At 44.6% G+C, this 22,039-nt stretch overlaps 1 protein-coding gene across 1 annotated transcript in view; it reads right to left on the bottom strand.

Annotated features, from left to right (window-relative positions):
• The window catches only part of LOC306713739 (proton myo-inositol cotransporter-like), a gene marked incomplete at both ends in the record, with an annotated part of 50,492 nt that extends 30,092 nt beyond the window's left edge, over positions 1–20,400 (bottom strand). Inside the window, 3 exons of the mRNA XM_079183555.1 lie at positions 10,348–10,553; positions 11,947–12,106; positions 19,818–20,400. Of these exons, the coding sequence (XP_079039681.1) occupies positions 10,348–10,553; positions 11,947–12,106; positions 19,818–20,400 (949 nt within the window). The remainder of the gene's footprint in view (positions 1–10,347; positions 10,554–11,946; positions 12,107–19,817) is intronic.
• Positions 20,401–22,039: the final 1,639 nt, after the last annotated feature.

Here is a 22,039-nt window from a genome sequence, read left to right as displayed (position 1 = left end):
TCAGGGAACTGAATGCGCCAGGAAGTCCTTGTCATTAACCACATGCTTTACCGTACAAAGCGATGTCGACACACAATCGATTCTAAGTGGAGAGAGCAGGTAACAACAAGTATTGCTCGAAGCAGCTGAAATGAACCAGTCTAAAGGAGAAAATGCTATGAATGTGCCTTCATGGGTGGTTCCAGCCTTCGCAGCTTACATTCACAAACCTGTGAGACACACAGACACACGCACACACACACACAGACACACACACACACACACACACACACACACAACCTCATCCATCTAACGATTCCCATTGGCTAGTAATAAAATCTCTCGAGCCAGTCTGCTGGTAATCAACCTACTGAGTTATTGAGATTCATGACGTCCCATCTGCACACCTGCATTAATGCAAATGACAAGGGTCCTCCTGAGGGGCACACACACACACACACACACACACACACACACACACACACACATACAGAACCAAGAGAGAGAGAGAGAGAGAGAGAGAGAGAGAGAGAGAGAGAGTCAGAGAGGCTTGGGGCAAACAGAAAACATAGGCACCGTTACCTATATCATCTGAGTTTCTCATTTCGCTGTTTCCCATTAAAACCTATTTGGATAATAGTTCTGCCAAAGATAATTTACTGACCTCATAAACCTGCATTCACGGATGGAACATTTGAGTCATAACCATTACTGTGCTTGTTAATTTCACTCAGGTCTCATTGGGGCCCCTGTACCCAAAAGATACCAGTTGAATGTATTTTAATTAAATAAAGCATATCTGGATGAGTCACAGAGTCCGTTGCTGTCACTGCGCGTGTTTACTTGGAATAGCATCTTCAGAAGAACATTACTGTGTGTTCTAGTAGCCTTCATTTGCAATCACATTGTTCCCCCCCGAGATTCAAATAAGTGAATGTGGAGATAAGTGAATGTGGAGCCCATTTAAAAATCTCCTTTTGTTGATCCTCCATTGTGGGTTGACATTAGCGACGGCAATTCAAGGGCTGATAAATTGCAGTACATTGGAAGTACTCCTCAAAAAGGATGTTGAACTTGAAATCTTTTCTTCTTGGTTCTCTTTGAGCGGTGAAAACGTTGTTTTACTATATAAATTATTTATGTACTTCAGTGAGTATATTAAAGGAATAGTTCAACAGTTTGGGAAATACGCTTATACGCTTTGGTGCCACGGGTTGGATGAAAAGATCGATACAACTCTCGTGTCTTTCTGTTAAACACGTAGCCAGGAGACGGATAGCTTAGCTTAGCATATAGACCTTTATTTTTCTCCTCGTGACGTTGTGGTTTCTTCCTTGTTGTAATGCAAAAGGGTCAAGACATCAAACTTATACCTTCATTTTCTTTTTGTCAAACTAATATTTGTATTTAAAAAAAAAAAACAATTGCCAGAGACTTCCATTCTCTATGTATAATCAGCAACTTAACTCTGCCTATTGACTTTCAAATTAGTGCGCTAATTTCTTAGCTCTCCTCAGAACTTCTTAGCTCGCCTTCCTCTGCTGAAAATAAAACACTCCCCATCCCCAACGTCTATCGAGTGTATCGATTTTTCCAACAAAAAGCACCGTGGACACCTACAAACGCCCGCTAATGCGCAGAAGATCAATTCAATTCTGCAGCGGCTGAATAGTCACTTGACGATTAGCAACGGCAATAAAAAATTGAATCGGGAGTTGAATACATTCATACTTTGTGTTTGTGGACTCACAAGTAGGCCCCGAAAGAAACCAATTACTGAAGTAAAGAGAAAGTCAATCCCCTAATCTCCCCTCTCTGCTTTCATCAGGAGCAGCTCGCCCTGCTTTGCATCCTCTGCTAATGCATCCTCCATAATAATTTCCCATTTGGGACTTTGGTCTCATTTCCCTGCACTCCACCCAGCAACCCCCGCACCCCCCCCCCCCCCCCCCCCCCCCCATCGGCTCATTGTTTAAAACCGACACGGCAACACGGGGGCAGAAACGGTGTCGTTTCTAATAACCGGATTCCAAAATATTTGTTTGTATTACCCTTGTGAGCGTACTCGTCAAGTGGTCTCTGTGGGTTTGTCCGTGCACACGCACGAGAGGCGGAAATGAAAAGCACCAGAGCAGAAAGCGTGTTCATGAGACAACGCATCGAGCAGGTTCCGATCGGACAGCTACTTTGAAACCAGTTGAATTTAACAAATAAAGCCTCGAAACCTTTCATTCAATTCCAATTTTACCAGTAATGAAATCTACAAACAGGACGAGTCTTGCATTTAAGCTACCGAAGAGGCTGTTTGTTGACTCCAAACGCATCTTCCTCAACGCCCCGGGCTCATTATGATTTCCTGGTGGAGTTAAACAGACCCAGAGCTGCAGTGAAGTTTCATAAAATGTTCAAATATGCTGAATTATTAATGATCAGTGGGAGAAATAGCGCTGCGATGGAGGTAGACGCTAAAACTCCCTCAGACATCGATCAAGTGTGTGCGCAACGGGTTTGTAGCCGTGTGTTTATGAGAATAAACAGGAGTTATAATGGCATGAAATGAATCATTTAGAAATGCTCTGCCGGAACATAAATGCAGCACACTTTTTGCTGTTGGTAAACAAAGTGTGCCATTCAATTACCTGGCAACAGACGAGCATGAGTCAAACAGAACAGCAGGTTAAAGAGTAGATTGCTTTGGAGCACAAACAATTTGTAACTCAATTCCCGACACCTCGACTTCAAATCAGTCTGAACTTTCTCGCTTTTACAGCTTTCATATGAAGCCGTGTTCATTTTTTACACAATAGAGCCACTCATCTTGATTAATATTGTGTTTGCCTGGTGATTGTAATGTGCTAAATTGATGTCAAAAGTGCTTGACATTGAGCAATTTCTCTCGTCTCTCCTTTTCAAATCAAAACAGATTCATCCACACTGGATGAGCAGACTGTAAGCACACTTTATTTAAAGGGGTACTGCACCCCAAATCTTTAGCTGCACTAATTCATATTTCCATATTACCAATGGACCAAAGGGCTACATGTAGTATGAAAGGGGATGCCCTCAGTGAAGAGCCCATAGAGAATTATCACCCAACTCTGCAGTTCCCCCTCAGCGAAGCTTTTTTAGCGTCTTTCAGCTCGTTGTTTTGGTTCTACGGTCAGCAACTTCACTGTTTTGGTTCACTGCTGCCTCCTGAAAGCTCTAATAAACCCGCTGTACACAACCTACCCAGCACCACACGGAGGACGGACAAAGTCAGCGACTATAGCTGGTGAACACAGCGGAGCATTTGACGGGTAAAGAGACAGATATTCCCCGAGGGAGTTGGTGAAGACCAAAACGAAGCTAATCGCAGAGGACTTACATTTTTTATAGGTGGACAGAAACAGGACTCCAAATTAGTGTTAAAGTACTCCTAAAATGGCCCAAAAATAAATACAATACTGCTTTTTATTTGAAACACTCCCCAAATGAAAAGATCGCTGTAAAAAGTCTCAATCTTCCTGCGCCACACTGTTGAGGTTGCTATATGTTTAGCTCCTGCTATCTCACTCAATAGACCTTTTCCCAGGGTCCTCGTAATATACATGCTTGACTGTGATAGCTTGCTGGAACTGAGCCATCGTTAATGTTGTAATTTACACCTGTGCTTTAGTGGCATATTAGTCAATAGTCTGGGCTAATGGACAAACAACGTTTTTTTTACAGCAACCTTTTGAAGTCTAAAGAGAGACGCACTCAGAAAGTGTTTCATATTCAGGAAACAGAAATAAAAAAGAGCCATCTGTTTGACATAGAATCTAAATCACCCTAGCCTAGTGAGTGCTGTAATCACCAATAATCCTCTCTCCAAAACGAAAACAAAATGTATCTTTCTTTGGCTTTTCCTTTCACGTCGGTTGCTGCAGAGTACAATTTAAAAAGCTGTAGTCGCTTTGTACTGCCACATCGCTCAGAGTCCATCCATGACCTTTGTTTTTGTAAGGTTACATCTGAGTCTGCTCAGCGCGGCTCGGAACGAGACTTGTTGTGAACAAGCCCTCCGAAGAGATCAATGTGTTCAATACGACGCTCTCTGAAGTCTCTCATGAAGAATGGCAATGTAATGGCCGACAGAATTGGCCTGCGATATTGCCTCTCCATCATAATTGCCGCCTAAACACCTCTATTTTTCGCTTCACTTTCTCTTTATCTTTGACCTCTCCTCCCCCTCCCCCCCCCCCCCCCCCCCCCCCCCCCCCCCCCCTCGTCTCCTCCTCTCACCCCTTCGCACCTCTCAGGCTGCAAAGACGGCAATCAGAGCTCGTTGACTTGGGGCTGACAACGCATCATCGTCACATAAGTGAGCGTAAGTTTTCAAAAGATGAAGTAGCTGCTGAGAGCTTCCATATCCTTCTTCCTACACGAGCGTAATATTTAAGTACCAACAACAGGTCAAAAATATCATTTATTGGAAGCAACCAGCTTGAAGACAAGGACCTAAAAAAAAAAAACATTCAAACACAATTTATTTAAAGATAATGAATTCAATATAGTTCAATTCAATAGTTTCTTAGTTTCCATAATATTGTATTATCTAGTATATCCTATATAGCACACCGTTTATTTTTGGAGATTGTATTGCATATAAAAGTTTCCTTAAATAGGAAGTTGACAGGAGTTAATGCTAGTGACATGATGCTGGCTTTATCGTTATTATCAGCTTTTCTTCTGCACCTTTAGAACGTGTAAAGTGTGTGTGAGCGTGACACAGAGGGGGTGAGAAGGAGGTTGACACGCACTACAATCACAGTTGCGTCCGAGGTGAGAGGAAAAGGGGAAGTGCGAAGTGTTGTTTCCATGGCAACCGACATGTCAGCGAAGGGCCACGAAGCATCTATGTTTTTCCCAGGTGAGAAAACATTCAGACACACTCACCAGCGTTAAGGCCAAGACCACTAAACCGAGACCAAGTCATGCCCGAGACCAGACCAGTGCGGGTCGATAACATGTACTGGCACCGGAGAACACCCACAGAACACAAATGATGATTGCTCTTCATTCACCTCTCTTATTGAAATATATACTGTATATATGTATATGTGTAAGTGTTTCATAAGAAATGTTTCCATCAAATATTCAAAAGATTTTATGTGTTTGGAATTTTCCTTTGTTTCCTACGAGCAGTCACAGGCTGAATAAAAAAGGCAGCCGATTCCGAGACGAGACCTTGGTCTCGAGTACTACAACACTGACACTCACAAATACAAACACACACACACACACACATACACACACTGAGTACTCTAATGGGCAAAGAAGAAAAAGTGATGGAACACCTGCTATTCTTAAAACTCACATCACGGCCTTCCCATTGCCTCGCAATCTTTAAAGTTGATCACGGTACTGTTTACACACACAGCATTACAAAGCATGTATGAAAAGACCCTCACACTGACCTCTCTGTATCGTGTTGGAGAGAGAGGATCACTTGGACTTGGTCATTCTTTTCTTTCTTTTTTTTTATGGGACCAAATCTTTCTATTGAGGGCCCCGTTTCTCAAAAGCATCTGAATGATTGTGAAGTTCATCTTACTAAACCTTTAAGCTGAAGAGGTGTTTCCTAAAAGCCTCCTAATTTAAGACACTCTTAAGGCAGATTAACGAGTGCCTCCTACTCACTCACAGGAGTCTAAAGGAGCTCCGGTACCTGCAGGAGGAACTGCGTTTGTATTGATTTTGTTCTATTTCAAAGTCCATACTTCATCGTGACCACTGATGTTCTCTGTTAAGTGACACTTTATGTAAAAATATTCATCTGCAACTTACGGTAAACGTCTATATTCAGATAGCCCTGTAAGGCAGCATCAATCCCCAGTTGCTTTCTCTGCTATGTATAAGAAGGTCCTGCTCCTGGAGGTGTGTATTTGCTGAATAAATAGCTTTGAACCTTCCTTCTCCATCTTTCTGTCTACCAATCCCTCTGTCCTCTCTGTCTGTCTGTCTGTCTGTCTGTCTGGTAGCTAGGCGACAGCAGGTCTCCAGGTCACACGCAAATTGCAAACAGCGGTGCAGGTGTGAAAGGATGTGGCAGAGATGGGGGCCCCACATTAAAAGATTGTTCACTTTGGGTTAAGTGGCGAGGCACTTTGAGACCAAACGTAATCGTTGAAGAACTACGCTGAATTTGGAAGGACGAGGGGAGACGTGAGCAACGCCGAGCTTCTGTTCTGCTGAAAGGTCAAAGTGTAGATATAAAGAGGAAATCATGTTGTGTCATGTATTTTCTGCCCTTTCTGCCTGATTCCCCACAAAGTTCCATCTGTTAGAAGTTTTAAAAACCTCCTAATGTTAGTCTGGGACTTCAAGATTTTTGCTAAGCGAGTTGACAAAATAAAAAAAAAGTGTCTTACATGCCCCCTATTAAACTTAAAGGTGCCGAATTCACAGCATTAATAATGCATCAAACAACTCATTGTAATGTAAAGCTATAGTGAAGTAAAGTCTCCCTGAGCAGAGGATGAAGCCACTCTCTGTGAGCCTCTCTGTTGGACGCCGCTCTGAACCGCGCTGATACGACCGTTACCGCTAATAACGCCGTCCCGACCTACGGCTTCGTCACGGAAGCGCAGCGCCCCCCCCCTCCGGTCCCCACCCCACCCTGGGTAAAAACGCAGTTAGCTCTGTCAGCGCCGTTGCCGTTGTTTGCGCCGTATGTGCTATTAGCACCGGTAGCTGCTAGCCGCCGGCTCGGCCGCCGCCATTTTGAGAGCTGTGCGGAGGCAATAGATGTGCTTTGAATTCTGTTACTCTACAAATGCACGTTCATTTACATCCAGTGATGGGTCTTTACAAAGTTGATTCTATAATGTATGTAGATATTATTGATGTTTCTGAGCTTTCTTCTAACCTCCACATATGCTGCTATTAATGGTAGCTCTGGGCATTCTTTATAGGTTTTAGAAACCTGTTCCCCCAATTGCTGCTACCCATTCTGGATTGAGCTGACATGGTGTATAACTATTCTAGTAATTCAAACATTTTTACCTTTAAATGGTATTTGCAGTATTTTGAAATGACAGATTCTGACAATGTTTTGAAATGCCGGAAGGAATAAATCATCTTTTGGTTTATTCTAAACTAGCATTTGTCTTACTTTAAATCCATTTGCTCTTACATGTAATGTTCGCTTTTTTATTTCGAATGAATATCTTGGCAACAAATCTGTTATTGTTTTTCTTTGCTTTGTCATGTTCGGTGTATTTTCTCTGCTTGTTTTGTTTGTATGTACTATTCAATAGACGAAGGTCAACTGGAATGATTTGTCATGAGACGAAGCATCTCAAGAGGTCTCCTCAGAGAACAGAGAACTGCCAAAAATATTGACATCTGTTGAGTTTAAGACATGCTCGTGGATCTGGCCTTGATCAGAGAGCAAGTGAATTTACAGCCAGATCACAACCACAAATCCTTCTGATGTTATTTTAGATAATCGAGCAGCATAAACCTTTGGCAATTAGGCTGCAGAGTGCACAAGCTATTCGAAATGAGAAGGAACAGCCAGCCAGTGTGAAGTTTTAGTGCAAAGTAAAGAGTGTTTGGAAAGAGGAAAGTGAGTTGATTAGAAAGCCGTGACCATAGAACTCATTTGGTAATAATGTGCAGATTCAATCTTCCAGATCCGTCCTCATTCTAACCCAAACCCAATGAAAGGAAACCAGAAACCACTTCAATGTTCTGCCATGCTAATCGGAGTTACAGAGAAGTCCAAACTTGAAACAAACTCAAGCGAAGACGACAACATTCCTAAAAGTCTGTACATCGGGTCCATTACTGTATTTCACGTTGAATCACAGTGTTAAACACCGGCGACAAGATAACAAGCGGGCGGTGAGAGAAGCCTTCCCGCTTTGCCTACGGTCGCACGCAGCCACCGATCACGACTTCAGCGGTGAGCTACAGTGAGGCGGAAGAGACGTTGAAATGGACAAAAAGGAAAACTGCTGGACCCACAAGAGGGACATGTGATTACGTGCGTGTGATAAAGTCTCCTCTTCAGGCCGCATGGACCCGGGGGATCTATGGACGCCACTCCTTCCAGAGACATGGTGTTCTCTGTTGTCACGGTTGATTAGTTGCAGGATCAATCCAATTTCCTCTCCTACCCCCCCCCCCCCCTTTTTTTTAAACTCTTTTTCTCAGCCTTTTGCCCACTTGTCCTCTCCTGCCTGTTAATCGACTCTCCTATCTCCACTCTCTTTACCTCCATTACTCTCCTGGCTCTGCTCATCGCAGACAGGCCGAGACAAACAAGCACACAAAGTTTTAAGAAAACTTCAAACCAGACACTTTGATGTTCACCGCAGGCGTGGACGTTGTTGCCGTAGTATTGCATCCAAATTTGTACATGCTTGTATAATCGAAGATGCATTTGGTTCAGGGGTTGTGTGCTGTGAAGGCAGAAGTGGTCATTTCAAACGTCCTCTCAGGCTTGACTTTACTTCAGAGAAGAAATTCTACATTTTGGCAACATTCCACCTAAAAGGTTTTAAAGGAATTCAGAAATACCTGATATTTGAAGCTGATTTCAAAACTTCCTTTTCCAATCAAAGATACTTGAAAAGGTTGAAAACATTTTTAATGTTTATATCCGGTTTCCAAGCACAGCTCCGCAGTACTCAAAGTCACAAATTAGCTGCCCCTGCCCCTCTTTCTCATGGTGTACCACATGGATCAGTGCTATATTTAATTTTCCTTGTTCATGTTTCCTCTAAACCTGATTTTTCCCTGTTACACTTACACGATCTGATGCCCCGTTTGACTGCCTAAACCGTATCAAGCATTGGATGGCTAGTAACTCATTCAAACTTAAATAAATGCTGCTGTTACGTCACTTTTAAGCAGCACCACTTTTTAGAGGTTTCTAGACAATAATCCTCCACATGTTTGATCAACCTCCACAATACAGAGTTTAGATTTCTACGTTATTGTGAATGCAACGCTCTGATATAGCTTCTGTTACATCCAGGATCTGTTAAGGATTTAACATGTTGTTTGCTCTGTTGTTATTTGGATGTCTTATTTAATATCCGGTCGCGGGACAAATACCGTTGACAATTTGCCTTTTGGCTAACACATGAAATTAAAATGACAACAGTTTTGATAGAACACTTCCAGCAATAGGGGAAGTAACTGTTTTTTGGGATAAGATTCAAATTCAGATCGTAGCAGCAATAATGACACCGTATGGTCTTAGTGTGTGAATGTGCATAATGTCGCTCTTTTGTAGATTTAATTGCGTTTCACTCTTTCAAACAGATGGCAGATAAGGGGTATGATGAAATGTGGGTAGAAACAACTGTGTGTTTGTTTAACTTGTACTGTTTTGGAAGCAGGGATTGAAAAGAGATTATCGGTAGAGTAAAGATTTGCCAGATCAGACCGGACTGTATCACACCTTTGAAAAAAAGAGAATATTTCACGATTGTCTCGAGCTGGGTTATGAAACAGCAATATTAGCTTCTATAGCTCAGTTACAACCTCGTTCACTACTGTCTGCTTACGCTGGCAAAGCCTCGCAGCAAACATCAGCATCCCAGCGGCCGAGCAAAGGTCAAACCGCACAATAATTGACCGTGAAATAAGTATTTTCTATCTGCTCCGTCACATTTACCTGCTCCACTTTTCTGTTTGTTTGCCCTTCTACCAAAGATCTCTATTTACAGTGCTGATTCACCTTGATGAAACCCGCGCGACCGCCAAAGGATTCAACCTACGTCCGCTTCGCGAAAGCTTCAACAATATCACCGCTCTTCGCATCGGATGCCGCGCTGAGGAAGCGCTCACCGCCGCACGTGACTACAGCGTCAACGAAAGACGCCGCAGGGGAGCAGACGGACAAAAAGGTCGACAGGACGTCACGAGAAATAAGACGCCACAAACACTTTGATTGGCGGGTCGCCATCATCGCCCTGGGAGTCAAGGGAATCGCAACAGAGCGACAGAGCGACACATGGTCGCGTCAGTGGGAAGGACTTCATCGCACAGCAGGGGGGCGGCACGAACGCTGTAATCAGCCTCACCGAGGAGGACGTCAGAGTGAGTGAAAGGGCTCAGGGTCGTGACTCAGCTGTGAGGTGCTAATAACACCCAGCACAAGAGTCTGCTAGTCCCCTTTCAAACATGTTTGGTCTCTAAGAAAGTCTGTGTAAAGGTGCTTTGCTGAACAACCTCACATTTTACTGATACACCACAATGACTAATATGTACTTAATTTGACCTTGTGTGTATCTTCTGTGCCTTCAGATCCAAGCACGGGCAAGAGCAGCGTTAATGAACGCATGCTGCTCTCTTTCCCTAATCCTCCCTCCCTTTATCCCCCGTTACCTCCTCCGCTGTCCTCCTCCTCGTCGATGCTGTTCTTGATGCTGTCGTACTCCTCGTCGATGTTCTGGTTGCCTCGGATCTGACTGAGCACGCGGCGGGCCTTCTGGGTCAGCCCGCGCTGGATCAGCCAGCGAGGGCTCTCCGGCAGGAACAGGAATCCCATGAACTGGAGCACGGCGGGGAGCACCGACAGACCCAACATGTACCTGGAGAGGGAGGAAACGAATTAAAAGCTTGGCATGTCTTGCAATTTCCAATTCCATTGACATTAGTCACAGAAATTGGTTGAACTAGAAGTACCGCCTCGCGGTTGTATGCCTTCGCTGGCCAGTCAAGTTGCAGTTTACATCCACGTCTGTCCAAAAATGTCACTTCATCATTTTCTGTCCTGGTGGATGTTTGGGCCAAATTTGAAGAAATTCCCTCAAGGTGTTCCCGAGATGTCGTGGGAACGGACCGGATGGACATACAGACAACCCGAAAACATAACGCCTCCAGCCACGGCTGACGCCGATGCGGAGGCGTTAAAAAAGTAGCCAATACATTAAGCTTATGTGGAGATATTTTATTTTGCCAGCAAAGTTTTAGTTCATTAAAATTAAACTCTGGGGAAAATGTCAAGGCTTTTATTCTGCTACTTATAATAACCGTACATTACATTCACATTTCAGCATTTAACTCTGACCCTGAATGAAACAGATGGAGTGTTGGAGTGGACGAAATACTACATTAGTGCTGCACATATAAACCTACACTTAAACTTGCACAGCATTTTCAACGCGCTGATTTCTAACGCCACGACAGAGTACCTTTGGGTACATCGGGTGAAGGGGTTGTTCGACAAATCCAGAGTATTATGCGGCGAAGGCAAAGAATCAAAAAAGACTGCGATAATGATGACGTTAGAGAGCTTTATCTTTAGAGGAAGAAGAAGTGGAGAAGCAGCTCAAAACTCCAAAAAGTGGGGAAAAATAATTCTTACTGAAATAAACAACCTGACGTATATTGCTTTTCTTCTCTTGCGCAGGCAAAGACGTCAATCCGACAACAGTCATACTCGAAACTCAATAAACGTCTCTCAAAAAGCCATTATCGTGTATGAATCACAGCAATCTAGGTGCTTCTAAACGATCGCCGCAGTCTCCATCAGAGACGTGGCTGAGGCAAATCCTTGCGAAAAAGGACGATTCTAATCTAACACACATTCAAACACTCTGGAGGCTGTAAACCTGCATTCAGTGTGACAGCGGGAGAAGATGCACACAGAGGCAGAAAAGACTGAGAAGGAGGACAAAGAGAGAGGCACACTGTATCTTTCAAACAGCACAGCTGCTTTCCACAAATGTTAGGGGCTGACCTGTGCATGTGTTGACATTTGGAACGAGGGTTTTGTGCCAGCCCGACTTTTTCTGGCATTTGATACGAAAAAGACGCTAATATCCTATCTGACTATGTGACCATCGATCACAGAGGGAGATGGGGCTCCTTTGAAAAGTACCTCAAGTGTATTTATGCAGACCTATCTGTCCCTTTATCCGTCTAAATTGCAACTTAATACATCGTCTGTGTGTGCGTGAGGTGCGTGTCTCCGCGTCTGACCTCCACCCGTCGCGCTGCAGGTAGCTGAAGGCGCCGTCGACGAGGCTGGCGGTGAACTGTCCGCCGGTGATGAAGAGGGTGTTCACCGTCACCAGCTGACCCCTGAGGTGGGGCGGAGAGGCCTCAGCGATGTACACCGGCACTGTCATAGAGGCAATACCTACATAGAGAGAGAGAGAGAGAGAGAGAGAGAGAGGCAACGTTTAGCAGGAGATTCTTCGAAGCAAGGTGACTCAGATTGAGCCTTTTTCAGTAGATGCTCCTTGGTCTCAAAGTAAATGCTGGCTTGTATGAAAAGGATCTATTTGTATGACTTAAATGAAAAATGTACCACATATGAACCCATTGGGGCAGGTTTATAAGCTGAACCATCACAAATAACCCGCACTAACATTAACCAATCAGCCTAAACAATATCTCAAATAAAATATAGGATAAAAAGCAATATTAACTCCTTTTATCCTCAAAATCACAGCCACACTATGGGCTCTGTGGGGTTGTACTTGAGCTGGACGCTAACCTCTGCATGCTAACATGCTCTCAATGACAAAGCTCACATGTTTAGCAGGTATGTTTACCATGCAAACAATCCTCTTAGTTTAGCGTGCTATCATGCTAACATTTGCTAATTAGCACTAAACACATAACACAGGAGAGGACGGTGGGAATGTCATTTAGTTTCGCTGGAATTTTGATCACAAACCACAGCGAGAAACCCCGATGGTGGTGCGACGTAGAAAAGTTTAGCCCATCACCGAAGTTATTTCAGTTGAGAATATTGTCAATATGAACTCAATTTTAATTGTCATTTTAAAGTCTTTTACAAAGCTTTTACATTTAATCATGATTACTAATTAAAACCATTACAATCATTTCTACTGTCTGTAGTGAATTCAAACGACAGTGACCTTTGACCCTGACATCAACAACAGCAGCAATGGCGTCATGTGGACATGATGTGAACCCATCTCGGTAATGGGCACTAGTCTAATCTGGAAAACATCCATTCGTACACACACACACACACACACACACACACACACACACACACACACTCGCACACACACACACACACACACACACACAGCGTGTGTTTTCCTCGGATGTATCTGACAAGGTGCCATGAGACCGCAGCTTTCCGCAGCTGGCTCCCGATAAGCTCTATTAATAGTCTGCCACTGCTTTCTACACACACACACACACACACACACACACCCCATCCTCACCTCTCCTTCTCCCTCCCCTCCCTCCTGCCACCACCCTGCCCTCGACGGCCGCCATGGCTACGCGGCTACCTGTTGCTATGGCAACCCACTTGCTGGGAAACGCAGTCTCCGAGCGGGCACCACACTGTGGCAGCTCTGGGAAGGGAAATCGATAATCGAGTGCAAGAAGTATTTTCTTACAAGGTCCCCACAGAAGAGAGCGATTTGAGAAAGGGAACCGCCACCGTCAACATGTCAGAGCACAGTTAAGATTTCTTTAAGGAGTTCACAAGATCAGAACATGAACTGAAAAAAAGACAGATGTTTTTTTCCCCACTGCGTACAATTCAAGGAGTTTACAGTAATGGTTCAAAGCCGTGCGGTCAAGTCTCCGCCTGGTCTACTGTTCAGTGTTGAGTAATCAGAGGAGAGATGCCAGGGCTGCACAGCTCTCCAGCCGGCTGTTACAACCGGAGATATCGGTCGTCTCTTACATCTACAAATTGATTTCTTCTCCGTGCGAACACACCCTGAGGATTTAGAGTCTCTATCTAAGTTATGGCTTGAAAAAAAAAAAAAAAGATTATCATCAGAGGGTGGAAATCCGAGATCTAGATCACCACCCAAATCTAATCAACTGCTCTTTGGCATGAAGCCTGTCTGCTCCGGCTAATTTGATGGAAATCCATTCATGAGCTTTTTGAGGGATGCTGCTGAAAGACAGACATGAGAAAAAAAGACCTAATCTATGTTATAGGTTACAACAGAGCCAGGACTTTCAAGACGACTGATTTCAGCAGTAAATGCAGTGTTTTGTTATATGTACACAGCCCCGAGGCCTCATTATAACACGGGACATAATTCCCCCTTCTCCAGACACAACCACCTGTTAACACATAACTGAAGTTCCACACTGTACCATCTCCTGGGCGACTAAGCATATACTCTTTCTGCTGAAAAGCGCAGCAAGATGGCTCTGTGGACCTTCCCCTAGCATTTGTTCCTCAAACATTACATGCCATACTAGGATGTTGAATGCAGTTCAATCCAGCATGCTTGAAAATGAGATGTAATATATCAGAAAACATATTAAGTATCATGACTCAACAGGTAAACAGAGCAGCGGACAGATTGCATGCCAAATCTACAGAGAGACGGAAAAAACACCAAAACAAAGCATGAAATCTGTTTTTCGCTCCGTTCTGTCTGACAGCTACATTCCGACTGTGTTATGTTTGCACTGTAGCTTTGTAGACTCAGATGACATTATGCAGATGCACACACACACGGACATATGCGCCCATTGTAACAAACAAGTCCCAAAGTCCTCATCTGCTGTAATGCCTCTATCTGTATTCACCTCATACAGCCGGGCCTCTTCATCCTCCCTCTGGCTAGTTCCCCCTCCGTGTTTCCCGTGTTGTGCGTCTCGGCCATATGCAACACCAGCTTGTGTCGGCCCAAGCCAAGGCCGCCGCCATCACGCAGCCCATATGCCTGTGAGTTGAGCTCCTACAGCTGATGTTGATGTATTCACTGAGGAACGCATCATTTCCATTTCACATCCCGCCGCATTTGGTTCACGGAGAAAATATGTTAGCGCCCGTTAGAGCTAATGCCATTAAAGGCCAGTAAAAAGGTCAAATACTGGACATTTCATTGACCGTCTGAAATTAAGTTTGTTTGGGTTTTTTTGGCTGAGTTTTTGTCTTGCGTTGGCTTTTAAAATGCAGAATGTATTCATGTTAAAGCTGCTAATATTATCCTTTGCATCAAGGAAAGTTCCAGTATTTTTCGCCTATTGAAATAGTATCATGCTTTGTATGAAACAATAAGTGACAAATGTTTGCCATCACGTCAAATGCATTAGCAAAGAATAGCTTATCCTGCAGGCTCTTGAGACCAAAATTCTGATTACTTATGTCAAACCAAGTTTATTTGGAAAGCTTTAAGCTTTGTTTTCAAGACCTCCTGTTTCTAAAGCATATAAAAACAAATTGACCTCCTTTGAATAATCCACAGACAGGTACAGAGAGCTTTTATCAGTGAAATCAGTGAAATCGCACGTGAAAAATTCAGAGGTGCACAACCAAACGCATCTTTATGGCGCGCGCCTCGCGTCGGCTTCACTCGGGCGAGTGTAAACTACGCTTTAGTTCAGCTTGTGCTGGTTTGCCCCAATATAAGCTGTTCAGCCGGAGCCATGTTTCCCAAATCTCTACAGCGAGGGTGGCGAGAACAGAGTTAGCAAATAACAGATTCAGGTGGCTACTGTCTGTCTTTACTTGTTGGTGGGACTCAAAGAGAAGTGTTTGAAGGGATTTGTATGAATCACGTTATTGTAAAGTACATTTGGAAAGCTTCTCAAGTATTCATATCCCTTTGAAGTTCTCCACTGGAGCTGAAGCTACACTGAAAACAAGCAAAATTACTTAAACCAAAAGGTCGGGTTTCTTCACTTGCTTGACTGTGAAATCTCTAACAAACACATTCTCAGTGTGCTCCCTTTCTCATTAATGAGCTCTCTTTCAGCACCAGCGGACAGCTCCCAGCACTCCCTTCTCCACACAGACACACACACACACACACAAACACACACACACCCTCATAAAGTCATCGTCTGGCCACGCTCAGCCTCTGGGCAGCGCGGCCTAGTTAAACAAAGAATCTGTCTGAAGGCAGCCGCCGGGCACGTAGTACAAATCTCGGGCCCGACTCACTTGATCAGAGACCGAGGAGGAGCTACTCCACCAGGCCTTCCATCACTGCATCACTGCGACGTGGTGAAGAGACAGGCAGGACATTTTCCGCTACTAAGCAGCTGGTTGTGGTGGAGGAAGCTAATTACAGGCTAATGGAGCATCCTTGAAAACGCGTAGATGAAGCAAAACCTCCCCCAGATAACGCTGTTGTTGACTTTCAAGTGGGTAAGTGGTGTGAGTGGTGATTAAATCCAGTGGTAAAAGCAGGAGAGGTTGTGTCCTTTGTTAATTCAATTCAATAAGTGTGCCTAGTTTGACATCGGACTTGGACTGGAGTTGTTTATTATGTAACTCCACTTTAGAGATTAGTCACATGTGGGACTGTGTTCTTATGAAACCACATGGGGGAGAGAGAAAAACCTCAAAATTCACAAATGTTAAGCCCAAAACAACACATTTCTTGAACACTTGACATTTTAGTGATGTGATTTCCACAAAACAACAGTAATATGGGCATAAACAAACAACTGGATAAGTCTATACAGAGCTTCCACCTGGTTAGGCTGAGAATTGTGGACTTAATTATGTAAACCAACCAATTAGGTGTCAAACCGGTAATAATTAAATGCTATCACAATCTAATTAACTGCGCCGTTTTTATGCAGACCCTTCATCCGCTGTCTCCAAGGATTCAACATTTGCAACTGATAATTTAGCCAGAAAACATGATTATACATACACACACACACACACTGCGAGGGTGTGGGCTTATGTTTGTGCGTTTGTGTATGTGTGAGGGAATGGATTATGACTAACGAGGGCTGAAGGCATCAGAGCGGATTTCTTTTCAGAGAAATATTTCATGGCTCCTTTTCAACCCTTTATATCTAACAAGAGGAGCACAGAGAGAATCCGCTATTTTAGAGGGAGACTCTCGAGGTACCACTAGGAACTACAGGTCAAGGGTCACATGACAGATTGGAAACGGCCAAAGTTGTCAGTGGGCTAATTGTCGGTAGCTTCGCTAGTTTGTCCTTTAAAATATCGTAAAACTCCCGACAGAAAAGCGAATAAGTAAAGCAGTAAACTTGACTTTTAAACCAACCTGCCTCTTTTTTTGTACTGTTTTACTTCTTTGACAAGTTTAAAAACCTCTTTAAAAAAAAGAAGCAACAACAGCTTGCATGGCTAACATGCTAGGTCGGCTATCCCTGGCAGGTCTCTCAAGAGTCTAGTTCAAGATGAAAATGCTATGCTTGATTAAAAAAAGAACTCTCCTTACACGTCACAAACAAACACAACCAAGATAGCAAACCAGAGCGGATTTCTCCTCCGTGATTGAAACATCTTTCTACAAATATCCTGTGCAGCGCCAAAAACCTCTTAATTTGATGGGATAGACAAGGATTTACTCCCTAACTTGGCATTGTCAAACAGTCTGGTTCAATACTGTCTGTTTTGCGCAGACTACCAACAGCTCGTATCAGAAAACAGTCCCCGTGCTCAGGCAAAGGTCAGATCAACAACAAGCATCCGGGCGCAGATGAACCAGACGCTCATGGGTAGACATACAGAGAGGAAGGGCTTGGCGGTGTATGGCCTTTCCTGGTTTGACGAACAGCTCCGGTGACCTTTACGGCGAGTTCAGAAATGTTATTGCAATTGGCTTTCCTGAGAAGCGACGGTCACGTTAGTGTGTGTGTGTGTGTGTGTGTGTGTGTGTGTGTGTGTGTGTGTGTGCAGGCCGAAATAATTGCGTGCAATTAAAAATGGCGCCTTATTAGTGTCTCCGGCAGCTAATTGTGGTGCCAGGAAGTGTTTCATTAACTATCAGGGCCGGCTCGTGCACGCTCGTGTAATGAAGATGACCGTATGGGAAAACATCGTGATGGCAGAGGGGGGAGGGGCTACTCATAATATAGCAGCTGAAATGACCCCGGTGATTAGATTCTCCATATTAGCAGTCAGAGCTTGTGTATGTAAATGAAGCGTGTAGCTGCTGCAGAAACCCAGTGGTTGGGGACTTTTTCCCACTAAATATGATATATACAAGACTGGGAGCATTTCTATTGCTTCCACGTGGCTCTCAACATGGTGATCATGGTGTCAACATGCACTAAATGCTCCGAATATCAAATTTAGCATCTTTAAGTACGTTTCCAGTGGCAGAATATAACCGATGTCTATCTCCAATAGCGACAGGTATGCACATATTTCAAAGAGTAAAAGGAAAGGCTTTATGAGTTTGCACACAGGGTATCTGAAGATATTACGGCTCATTTTGGACCGTTCACAAGGCTCCGAGGCTCGTTATTAATCTCTGATTTGATTCGTTCTCGTCCAGTGAGAAAAGCCTTTTCCACATGACTTGTAAGTTACCCAAGCTATTTCCATCACAGGGAACATGAAGCGTCATTTTAGTTTCGTCAACGTCTTTAGTTGTCGTTTCATTGCACCCGAGTTGAGTGCTTTGCATCAGCACTTCCTGTCAATCACCTGAAGTTGCTAAAAATCAAAACAAACTTTACTGTAACATCCAGGCTTTCTTACGTTGGATGTCTTTTATAACCAAAATAACAAACTCACACTGCATCTGACGCGCATTGAAAAATACTTGGAAATGCAAATCAGAGAAGTATTTCCCTATTTCCTATTTGCCATTTATCCAGCGGTGTTTCCCACCTGTTGGAAGATTAACCAAGAAACATTCATCCTCTGCAGACTCCTGATGCCCGATGAAAAAAACAAAACGCTTCCTATAGTATGGTTGATTTATATGCCACACGACAAGAATCTAAATTACAGCCATTTATCACAAGAGGAATTACAAATGGTACTAAAATGGGTCTGATGCCAAATCTTGATTCAAACATCAATAATGAGTTTGTAGAGCTCCTCTCTGTAGTCAGCTGTGTTTATTAAAGAATTAAGCCTCCCCTCCTTTTCCCAGTGGTTGACTGAGGAGAGAAAATGCTCTGCAATTCCTCCACGTTATCACTTACTACTCTCAGAGGAGGTGGCGTACGAGGTGCCATCGACGTGGCGCTCAGCCTGGAAAGCCAGTTTTAACAGTCCTTTTCTGCGGAGGATGTGAGTCATGAGTAACAGCAACCACTATAAATAATTTGGGGTACATTGAATTCGGATCAAAAGGCGCTTTGCAGCGTGCGGAGAGCAGAAGGAGGAACAGGCGAGAGAGAGGGATGATTCAAGAGAGGAGAAAGAGGGCGAAGAATATTCATGCAGGGAAGGAAGAAGTAGAAAGGGAATGTGCAAAGGTATTATCCTAGGGGAGGAAGCTGGGATGGGGCCAATCAGATCAATGTATCTCTGACATCAGTGTGTGATGGAGACAACCTCACTGACACCAAACGTCTCCTGTGTGCTTTGAGGTTCGTCTTGGCTCTCCTTTTGGGCATGCTGTGATAATATCCCCCTTTTTTATTCATCACTCAGAGTTAGCTTTTCTCCAATCACTTAATGGCACCCAACTAAATCTAATAACAGATCTTAATGATGATAATAATGAAGACAGCAAGTTGTCTTAACAGCCAGTGGCATGCAGCCTGAGGGAGGGCCACGCTGTGTAATTAGAAGCGGTGGGTAATTGCAAATATGACACCTGAGGCAGGGAGAGGCAGAAATAAGAAGGACAACCCATTACATGTGGGAGGAAATGGTAAGCTGAGACCTGTGACCTTAGGGGGCAATTAGGCCAATTATGACCTCTGAACTTTATGATGGCGAGCAAGTGCAGGGTAAATGCTGACACAGAAATCAATAACATATCACTTTAGCATTAGTGCCCCCTGAGGGGTGAGACAATTGAACTGCTTTCCATTTAAAAACAATTGTGTCAACATCAAAGTTATGTGGAGGCCGAAACCTAATCTGTTGGGTTCAAATGCAATGAATTCAATGCTGGACTGAAGGGAACGGAGAGCGTGTTGAACACATGTCTTACCGAGCCCCACGCCGACGATGAGCCTCCCCGCCAGGAGAACCTCCTTGCCGGGGGCGGTGCTCATCACGACCCCCCCGACGGCGAAGAAGAAGCTGGCCAGCAGGATGCACACTCGGCGCCCGAAGAGCCCGTTGAGGAAGCCGCCCAGCAGGGCGGAGAGGGCGGCCGCGGCCACAGTACTTGATATGAGCACCTCCTGCCACAGGGCGCTCAGGTCCAGCTCCCTCTTCAGCAGGAGCATCGCCCCGGAGATCACCCCGGTGTCGTAGCCGAACAAGAACCCCCCCAGGGCGGAGAACGCGGCCAGCACGTAGACGAAGCCGGGCGTGACATCCTGCTGGAACTGCTTGCGCGCAGCCCTCTCCAGGTCCCCGGTTGTTGTGGAGGAGGAGGAGGAGGCGGGTGCCGCCGGCGCGCCCGCGGTGGAAGCCCCGGCGGAGGCGCCCTGGCTGCTGATGCTGGCGCTGGACGGAGCCTTGATGAGACTCCGCTCTCCTCCGTCGCTCACTTTCTTCCTCCGCTCGCCCATCAGGTTGCTCATGCTACGGAGATTGTAGTCATGGGCGACCTGCTTTCGCGACATATGGGAAACACAACACAGGACGGGGCTGCTTAGTTGTATTTGATGCTGCAAAAAATAAAAATAAAAAAATAAAGCAAACAAAAACACACTTTACTAATTGACCCACCCCACCCCGCTCAGTTTGGAGTTACTGCCGCGCGAGCTATCCACGATCACTCCCCCCCCTCAAAATACAAAGTTGTTTTCCAGCCTGGTCTGTATCAGTGCATCACATCCCCGTGGTCCTGATGGGAGAGTTGAGGAAGAGTGGGGAGGAAAGGTAAGATAGGAGGAGTGTAGTGGAGCGGTTCGTCACCGCTAGCGTCGGCATGACGCAAATAAATATTGTTGTGGAAGCACGATGCTGGAGTGGAGCGTTTATGGCGGAGATGTACTGTAGTCTACTACAACTCAATTCAGTCATGGAGATTATATAGATTACTGAAAACAGTTAGCAATACAGAACACTAATAAATCGCTATGGAAATATAGGGCAACTAGGAAGTGCATGTCGACTCAGTTGACGCACATTTATTAGGTACATGCAAAATCTAAATTCTAACAAAGTAAAACAAATGCTACAGGTACGTTTAGATAGAAATACGTACAACACATAAATTAAATTACAGGTACTTAAATATGAAATATATATCCTTAACAATGAATCGCATTTCACATTGGCTTCAGTCACCATCATTTCACAGACGAGCTGCTGCCTCAGGCATAATAGGAAAACGGCTGCTCTCTGCAGGTGTAACTCTAGTATTACAGGTCCATGATCCTGCAATTCAGGGGCGTCAAACTCAATCACAGAGAGGGCCACAATTAAAATGTGGGACTACGTTGAGGGCCAAATAGGGTCAACATTTAATAAACAGGATAGAAGGGATATTGGAGAAGGTGCAAAAATAAATAGGCTACATTATTGTATGCATATCAGAGCCAGACGTTTGGCATCTTCTCTTAGCTGCCAGTTCATTCAGGTCTGGGCTTAGGTTCTGTGCTGTGGAAACCCTCAAGATGGAGTGAAGGTGTGCATCAGTGAGACGACTCCTGTGTGGGTTTTTGTTCATCTTCATCACAGAGAAAAAGCTGCTCACACAGGTAGCCTATGTGCTTCCAAACATGCAGAGCATTTTGAGCAGCATGTAGGCGGAGTTGAGGCAAGGTTTCGGGCCTTGAAGCTTGGAAACTGTGCAGCGCCCACAGAGTCATACTTTGCCTTGAGGTGTGGCATTACACTGGAGGTCTGTCAGCTGCATTTGGTTGTGCACGGGTGCTCTTTCCACGTCAACTGCAAAAACGGATTGCTGAGCAGTTCAGTACATTTCCGAGCCGCAAAGTCGGCAAATAGCCGAGTGAACTCTGCGCCAAGTGTGTCAGCAATATGCGCAGTCGGGAACACGGCGGTGGAGACACGGTTTGGAAACACGGAAAGTGACCTAGGTTTCCTTGCTGCATCTGAGTCTCCCACAGGCGCAGCTTGGCTTGGAAAGCTCTCACTGCATCATACATATCTGTGATCATACATGATCACACACGTCTGTGATCACACGCCCCCCCGTCCCTGAAGCTGGAGGTTTAGCTCTGTGGTGTGGCGGGCCAGTTATGATAGACATATATGATATTCTCTCGCGGGCTGGATATAATTGTACCGAGG

Source organism: Pholis gunnellus, assembly GCF_910591455.1.
Source record: "Pholis gunnellus genome assembly, chromosome: 22".
In the NCBI taxonomy this organism is placed as follows: Eukaryota; Metazoa; Chordata; class Actinopteri; order Perciformes; family Pholidae; genus Pholis; species Pholis gunnellus.
Note: the sequence above shows the minus strand (reverse complement) of the source record. Positions and strands in the feature narration are given on the sequence as shown.